This window comes from Haplochromis burtoni, unplaced genomic scaffold (genome assembly GCF_018398535.1).
Source record: "Haplochromis burtoni strain Fernald_Lab_line unplaced genomic scaffold, NCSU_Asbu1 Contig_166, whole genome shotgun sequence".
NCBI lineage: Eukaryota > Metazoa > Chordata > Actinopteri > Cichliformes > Cichlidae > Haplochromis > Haplochromis burtoni.
This window is the reverse complement of record NW_024582527.1, coordinates 1,082,854-1,091,020: the sequence shown is the minus strand read 5'-3', so window position 1 is coordinate 1,091,020 and position 8,167 is coordinate 1,082,854. Positions and strand designations below refer to the sequence as shown.

Genomic DNA, 8,167 nt, shown 5'->3' with positions numbered 1-8,167 from the left:
TCTGGCCATCACCAGTAGGCGGTAGGTGAAGTGTCTTGCCCAAGGACACAACGACCAAGACAGACAGAGCTGGGGATCGAACCGGCAACCTTCTGGTTACAAGATGAGCTTCCCAACCCCCTGAACCACAGTCGCCCGCGCAGGGTCAACTTTTGTGGTAGTCGTGACCACAGAAATTATGTTTTACTCATCCATGACCTCATAACCAACAATAAAAAGGTATGAAAACAGATGACAAATTTACATCAGGAACAAACGTAACAGGACTGTAGTACAGTACCTGGTTGAAGGCCATTCATCCATAATAGCTCTATCAGCCGGTCCAGTCTAGTGAAGTTATATTGAGGTTTTCCTCCAATATCTCTAAAATTAAAAAAAAGTTAGATGAGACCACTCTTAGTACTACTGTAAGTTATAACCTACAAAAACAACATTCAAAAAGCTTGTCTTCAATCGCGAGCGTATTATAGCAAACATGACCCACCACATGTCATGCTACTTGCTACCTACTTGCTTGTTCATTTACTTCACTTACTGTGCAGTCACCAGCTCCAGCATCCAGTGTATCCTGACCTGCTGGATCCCTCCATGAGGAACAGAGCCCACATAGGCCAAATTCAGCTGCTGGTCAATGCTCAGGTCATACTCGTGGGCCTGCGTGTGAGGGAGCGGGGGGCTGGACACAAAACACAGACAAACATTTAGCTTTGTGCTATATCTACACACACTCACTGGGCATTTTATTAGGTACACCAGATTGGACCCCCTTTTTCCCTGAACTCACTTATTTCTTCATGACACAGATGTACTGGAAACCATCTTCAGAGACTTTGGTCTGTAGTGACATGACTGGCATAACATAGCTGCTGCAGATTTGTCAGTGGACTGGTGAATATGGAAGCTATTTGAGTACAGTGAATTTTCAAGACACCAGTTTGGGATGATTTGAGCTTTGTGGCACTGTGTGTGATGCTGGTGCTGACAGATGTGATCAAAAAAGGATGAACATCGCCAGCAACAATACTCAGGTAGGCTGTGTCGTTCAAATGATTCTTAACGTTTAGTAAGGGACCCAAAGCATGCCAAGAAAATATCTCCCACACCATGACACCACCAGCAGCAGGCAGGGCCCTCATGTTGTTCATGCCAAACCCTGAATGAGTGGCAGATACTGAGACTCATCAGAGCATGCATCATTAATGTGTTCTTAGCTGTCAGAAATTTGGTCTGCTGCTGTAGCCCATCCACTTCCGGGTTTGATGTCTTGTGTGCTCAGAGATGCTCTTCTGCATACCTTGGCAGTGAGTTACTCCATAGTCTACCTTTCTCCCTTTAAGCTCAGAGAAAGTCCTACGTGTTCCTAGTAAGTGCATCGTTTTTTAAATACTTCCTCTGAAGTATTCTGCTACAGTGAATATAAAAATAAACCCACAGTCAGTGTCCCGTTTCAGTGAATCTCTGCTTTCTGGCTGACACTTACTGCTCGGCGCTCACACGGGAAAAGTTAAAACTGGACCTACCAGAAACCAGTGCTTCTCCAGAAGTGTTTAAGATCTCCTGTCGGCCTTTGCACGTCAGCTGTGATAACATAGGAAGCGCTTGAAGTTTCGGAAATGCAAAGGAGCAAAGCTAGAAATGTAAACGTTTTCCACACCATCATATTTGCGACCCGCTAGCTTAAACGGCTACAATAAAAAAACAAAAACAAAAAACAAACACGGTGTGTTATAGAGAGAGTGGGGAAGTGTGACTTAAACGTCGTCTGTGAGTAAATAGGAGAAAAAGCTCTGCCATAGCTCAACTAGACACACTTAAGGCACCAACAAGTGTTTCTAACAAACTAGCAAAGTGCGACTGCAGTCATGTGAACACAACAACGTAGATTACATGCGACAGTGTTGTAGTCTTTTAGGGAAGTGAGCGGTGCATCAGTTGCATGGACACAAAACCACTGCACATTCAATTAATTAAACACAACATTCTGCAGAGTATCACTGATGTAGCTTCTTATTATATTATCGATTAGATGCCAGTTATTTGACTGCAATTTCAATCATACTGGTTTAGTTGCGCATCAAGCTACATTAAATCCCTAAACTTCGACTTTACATATCATATAAAAGAAACGGATAATAAATCAGACGCTCAAAACACAAGGAGCTGTTAATGGGACATTTATTAAAAAAAACAAAACAAAACAAAAACGGTATAGGAGAATCAGAAGGCATTAAAGGAAAAATACAGATGTCATTTACAGTTTAACTCAAAAATTGTTAAACAGCAACAGTTATACACAAACATTTACACAACCTGTACAAATATTTTTCCTCCGCAAACTTGCAAGTTAAATTTCAAAATAACTTAAATAGTTTTCTACGTAAAAGTGCAAATCCATATGGGTGTGATGTCTGTGAGTAAAACCATGGCGACAGAAAGGGTGCTTTGAGCTCATTGGCTGTAGGATGTCCACTTGTAAGCAACACAAACACATTTAGCTGCGTAGTTATGATGCTTTGCACTGACCAGCAAATCAGTACTGTAATATCCCAAACAGTCCCAAACTCTGTGACGCCCTTTCTCAACGAATCGTGCCCAACCCTAAATAAAGCCACCGTTAAACATTGCAGTTCAGTCTTTGTAGTGTTCTCAGGTTCAAAGTTTGGAACGTCAGCATTACAGTATAGCAATGACAACCTGTTACATGTATGGTAGTGTTATAGGTTAGCATTAAAGTCACAGTTAACCACAGACCATTCTATACAGTCTTGAACCCCAAACACGACAGGGTTGTAGTAGTCCACAGGTTTCAGGTTTCGACAGCAAGTGTGAGTAGAGGTGAGGCGAAGGCGGCTGCTGCTGATTCTCCACAGTCACAAGGTATGAGGCGACAGAGAGTGGCAAACTGTTAATGCTGAAACTTCAAAGTCTCTACAGGCATCCTTCTCACTGGTGAGGAGGGGAGACATATTGAAAACAAAAAACTAACCCACACACGCTATTGGGCTTTACATGCTTCTGTAAAATCATGCAGCCGAGTCCAAAACAGAAAAAAACTAAAAGAAAATCACCATGAGGAGTATTACAGCATATCTGCTCATGAAGCACTGGTCACCATGGGCTCTACTGGACAGAAAACTGGAAATGTGTTTGGTAAATAAAAACGGTGTTTAGGCATTTGCAATACAAATGGGGGGAAAAAGAAGCAAGCATCGAGTCTTTGTGTGAGTTTGTGTAACATGAAGTAACTACGACTTCTGCTCGGCTCCTGCTGCAGACTGCGCTGCGCTCTCAGGCTTAAGGATCTGGTAGGTGATGAGGTACTCTGGGTAGGCCTAAAGAAAACAAAGCAGGGTGTCAGCCAATATTACACAGCACGTGTTGCTTTTTGCTAACGCTACGGCCTGAGTTCTTAATTACCTGCTCTCCTCTGTAGATGACGTACTCGGCGTAAGCTAGGCCGTTAACGCTGGGCCGCCCGATTACTGAATGATGTCCTGGGGGAGCGTGAGCCATCTTCATGGCACTGAACTGTAGGAACGACTTCCCCAAAGTCACTCGGCAGAAAAGCATTTGCCTGAGAAGTCACAACATATGAACTGAGTACAGGAACAAAACTTTGCTACAACATCTTTGTGCTGCAGTTTAATGGGTGACAGCCAAAAGTTACCTGTGGCACAGGTAGCAGGATCGGTCTTTGTGTGTTGGGCAGCCAGTGCCTCCACCGATGCCGTAGACGTATTGATTGCTTTTTGAGGAGTTCTCTGCAAAATAGATACCTGCTCCAAACATCCCTCCTATGTAGGCGTGACGCTCATCAAAGCCTTTGTGAATGATGGCATTGATAAACGGGGAGCCTGTAAGAAATTGTGGCAGGATGAAGTTACACAGTAGTCAGGTTTTCTGTTATGTCTGCTGCAGACACACAGAGCACATAGATGGTGTGACAGTGGGTGTGGTTACCGTGAAACAACATCCGCTCATTGTGATGGTTGTGGTTCTCATCTGCGATCTCCTTCTGCCTGTGGGTGTAACGTTCCCTCAGCTTCTTGTTTACCACCTTTTGAATCTGTGTGATACAGTAGGGTACATTTCAAACAGGATGCAGGGAGTTGTGTTTGTTTTACACCATAAACTAATGACTCCTCCCAAACTGCTGTAATATTGAGGTTTGTAACCCCAAAAATATACTAAATAAAGATTTTAAAAATAGCCAACACTTGGTCAGTATTTTGCTGATAATCAAAACAGTTAAGTAAAGAGTCAGCATTCAGACCTTAATGATGTTGTATCTGCTGAAGACACCACCAGCATTGCCTCCATCTCTGTGCTCTCTGATGGTGCTCTGCATCTGTGTGACACACATGAACAACAAGATTTGTTATAAGGCACTCTGTCCAGCTATCGCTACATAATAATTTACCAGGTATTTAGAACAGCTGCATTAAAAAAAGAGACACTATTTTTGGGTAAATGCAGCTTCTCAGCTCACCTCCTCCTCCACCGACTGGTACTCCTTGTCTTCTGGGGCGAGGTCTATAAGAATGGTTCCCTGGCTGGCACAGTGGAATGTCAGGTATGGGTTGCCACCTGAGAAGTGATCAAGATTCAAAGTGTAAAGATGCACACTCTCTATTAAAATAGTACCAAAAAAAATCCCCCCCCAAAAGCCACTGGGTTACACCTCACCTTGTTGGCCGCCCAGCAGCCTCTCAACTCCCTTGATGAGCTTGTGTCGGTGGCCATATGCATTAATCCCGATCTCCTTCAGCTCCTCATGGCCCATGTCAGCCAGCACATCCAGTGTGATCTGAGAAAAAAAGAACCCCACAACAAATTGAGACCTTTAATAATTTAATTTTGGTCAAACGTATAACCAGCGGGTTACAGGTCCAGCGTAAAAGGTGTGCTTGCTAGAAAAAGCCATTATGACCTGCTCTCTCTCAAAGATGTCCCTGAGGTGCTCCAGGCCCAGACTCTTCAGGAATTGACTTATGTTCATGTCCAGCATTGCCACTATGAAAAAAAATAAAACAACAAAACAAAAAACCCAGAAGATTTAATAAAACAAATAATTGTAACACAAGCTCCCCAATCTCTTTTATGTCCAATTTGTCTGCTTAACAAGATTTTATAAACTGAGCAGTGTTTGATATAAGGACCGCAACAAACTTACTTTCCCCTTCCTTGCGGTCAGTGCCAGTGGCTCCATCTGCCACCCCGGAGGACCCTGTAGCAGCGGCAGCAGCCAGCTCAGTGAGGGGCCCAGCAAGGTTGTCTATGCTGCTGGCAGCTGAGAGACAAGAAGGCGTGGAGGCAGGGGAGATGACAGAGGCGCTGACCACTGTGGCCTGAGGCTTAAAGCAGCTGGGCAGGGCATCCGGTGGCATGGCATCCATCAGCAGGGCTCGGATGTCATCAGCCTGCACAAGTTAAAAAAAATTCAGCAAAGGAAACAGTCTGAGCCTTTCAACGAGCAAACATATTAAAGTACAGAATTTCATTTTATGGTGCGTTTAGTATCACAGTTATTCTTTCAGACAGAAGCCATTACCGTAGCCAGATCCAGAGCAGTCTGCCCCTCCTGGTTCTTCATGGTGGGGTCGGCTCCATGAGCCAGCAGCAACGCACAGAGCTGTGTGCGACCCTTCTGAGCTGCTTCATGGAGGGGTGTGAACGCCCATTTGTCTGTGGCATTCACACACGTGTTGTATTTGATCAGAAGGGCTGCAATATCCACATGCTGCGAGGAAGAGAGAGGGAACAGATCACAAGTTAAACCCTGAACTTCAAGTTAAATAAAATAACACAGTTACTGACACAGAGTTTTCAAGAGCTGATGGCAAGGTCATCGGCTCAAGTATCTTTTCATCTAAAATGTTTACACTTTCATGTATCTACAGCTACAAAACCCACAAAAATGTTTCTGTTTATGTAGCTGAGACTGACCCCGTAAGAGGCAGCATTATGAAGAGGGATAAGGCCTCCTTTGTCCTGTGCGTTGACGTCGGCCCCGTGTTCTAATAGATACTCCGCCACTTCAAGGTTGTTGTAGCCAGCTGAGAGAAGAAGAAGAAGAAAAAAAAAAAGAGTCAGTGCAACTTCCTTCATATGAACACACTTCGAAAAGTCTTTTTTAATACATATTTAATTAGATGAGATTAGTCTCATTGAGCTCCACTCTTTTTACAGCTCGACATGAATAAAATGCAAAGGAAATACTGTGTAAATACAAAACACATAAGACCAACAGCCAGAAAAACAGGACACATTATGTTCCAAGTTTTTATGTCAAACAGTGTGTGAGTTAGTATTTTTACTCAGTACAAAAGTATACAAACACATCAGAAGAGCTTGTACCTGCGAGGTGAAGCGGTGTGGAGTTGCGCCCCTGTGTGTCTCTGCAGTTGATATTCTCCGGGGAGCAGAGCTTCTGGACCCGGGCCAGGCAGCCCTTCTTGGCAGCATCCAGCAGGGCGGCATCGCCCCTCAGCAGGTCCTGGATGTCCGTGTCCCCATCTTTCACCATGTCCAGCGGCATGTTGCCATCACGGTTCTTCTTGCTTGGGTCGGCTCCATGCTGAACAGAAAAGTTTAGTTGATCGATTTTATAAAAATATTTGTTGCACATGACACTGAGTGACTTTCCAGGCCAAAGTGATTCGTTTTCCTGTCAGGATCATGAAGGTGGGCGCTTACTTTGAGTAGCAGTTTGCAGATTTCATATTTTCCTTTGGCCGCAGCCTCGTGAAGAGGGGTGAACTTCCAAAGGTCGGCCACGTTCACTGAAGCTCCATGTCTGACCAGCAACTCGGCCACTTCATAGTGACCATAGGAGCATGCATTGTGGAGGGGAACAAGACCACTGAAGGAGGAAAACCGGCAGAAAAAAGATCACATTTAAGAGGGAAGAAAATGTGTTTAAAGTACTGATAATTACGGCTTAAAAGGCTTTAAACATGATAACTTTTGATGTCTTTTATGACATTTTTAGTGAACTAACAGACTGTAAGATGGTAGTTTAAGAACTCACCCCTTGTCTTTGGCGTGAACGTCAGCTCCATGGTGTAGCAGGTATTCAACAACAGCCACTCGATTGTAACCGGCTGCAAAGTGCAGAGGAGTGGAGTGGCGCCCCTCCAAGTCCCGACAGTTTACATTCTGGGGGGTGCAAAGTTGCTGCCAAACATACATTTTCTAATTAGCCAAGTTTACAAGACATTACATTTTATATCACTGCTACTAGTGAGCATGTGGAACTGATGTACTACAAATTTTACAAGTGTACAATAAAGATTTTATCACAGTAATAAGTCTCTGTGAAACTCATCATGAATGATCAGGCAGAAGAGTCAGTGAACTTACTTGCACTGTATCCAGATCTCCTGCTTTGGCCGCCTCCAGAAACCTGTAGTCCACGTCAGAGTTACGTGTGGGAACATTTTCTGGAAAAGAGAAACAAAAAAGAAAAAAAGCTGTCAAAGAAGGACTCACATACACCATGTGATGATCAAGAAAAATAGTGTTTTTTCATTTTCTTGAAAGTTAGAAGTGCAGTAATCACCGTTGAGGATCTGTTGCACAGCCTCGTTGCCCATCTGAGCAGCGGTGAAGCCCTGCAGAGACACAATGGAGGGGTCGGCCCCGTAACTCAGCAGCAGCTTGCAGGTCTGGATGTGACCAGCCAGCGCCGCTCTATGAAGAGCTGTCTGACCCAGAGTGTCCACAGCATTGACCTGGAGTCAGAGCAAAAGAGGTTTCTAAGTTTCATACCAACAACTCTCCCAAAGACCACATTTTTTCAAAAAGGAAATGCAAAAGCACACCTTTGCTCCATGTTTCTGCAGCACCTCAAGGATATCATTGTGAGCTCTCTCGGCAGCGACGTGCAACGGGGTCATGAAGCTAAAAGACGTCACAGATGAGAACATGTCACCATTATCACTCTTTAGTGCTGAATCAGCAGCTTTTCGTTTTTTAAAATGTTTTACGTCACGGTCTCACGTCTTTGTGGCACTTTAATGCGTTTTTACTTGCAACACATTTTTTTGCAATTATGTTGTCACATCTTAGACCACAGAGATTATATGCTTAATTTGGAATAAAATGCTTATTATTATTATTATTATTATTATTATTATTATTATTATTATTATTATTATTATTATTA

General features: G+C 43.6%; 2 protein-coding genes across 5 annotated transcripts in view; both read right to left on the bottom strand.

The window, feature by feature from the left end:
* Positions 1–2,039, bottom strand: part of idua (alpha-L-iduronidase) — a 13,228-nt gene extending 11,189 nt beyond the window's left edge. The window contains exons 1-4 of one of the 3 annotated variants that reach the window (XM_014337105.2): positions 1,521–1,596; positions 785–835; positions 536–676; positions 281–363 (exon numbers count right to left, since the gene is read on the bottom strand). In XM_014337105.2, coding sequence (XP_014192591.1) covers positions 281–363; positions 536–558 — 106 coding nt within the window. In that variant the 5' untranslated portion in view covers positions 559–676; positions 785–835; positions 1,521–1,596. Of the gene's footprint in view, positions 1–280; positions 364–535; positions 677–784 lie in introns of all 3 variants that reach the window. The other 2 variants (XM_005933310.3, XM_042225283.1) reach the window with 2 other exon arrangements.
* Positions 2,040–2,158: 119 nt separating this feature from the next.
* Positions 2,159–8,167, bottom strand: part of LOC102291259 (poly [ADP-ribose] polymerase tankyrase-1) — a 14,428-nt gene continuing 8,419 nt past the window's right edge. For both annotated transcript variants that reach the window (XM_014337106.2, XM_005933311.3), the window contains 17 exons: positions 7,824–7,902; positions 7,562–7,733; positions 7,363–7,442; positions 7,031–7,176; positions 6,697–6,862; positions 6,358–6,577; positions 5,947–6,056; positions 5,552–5,740; positions 5,174–5,420; positions 4,931–5,013; positions 4,687–4,807; positions 4,490–4,587; positions 4,274–4,348; positions 3,961–4,066; positions 3,668–3,854; positions 3,418–3,574; positions 2,159–3,332 (listed from right to left, as the gene is read on the bottom strand). In XM_014337106.2, coding sequence (XP_014192592.1) covers positions 3,246–3,332; positions 3,418–3,574; positions 3,668–3,854; positions 3,961–4,066; positions 4,274–4,348; positions 4,490–4,587; positions 4,687–4,807; positions 4,931–5,013; positions 5,174–5,420; positions 5,552–5,740; positions 5,947–6,056; positions 6,358–6,577; positions 6,697–6,862; positions 7,031–7,176; positions 7,363–7,442; positions 7,562–7,733; positions 7,824–7,902 — 2,323 coding nt within the window. In that variant the 3' untranslated portion in view covers positions 2,159–3,245. The remainder of the gene's footprint in view (positions 3,333–3,417; positions 3,575–3,667; positions 3,855–3,960; positions 4,067–4,273; positions 4,349–4,489; positions 4,588–4,686; positions 4,808–4,930; positions 5,014–5,173; positions 5,421–5,551; positions 5,741–5,946; positions 6,057–6,357; positions 6,578–6,696; positions 6,863–7,030; positions 7,177–7,362; positions 7,443–7,561; positions 7,734–7,823; positions 7,903–8,167) is intronic.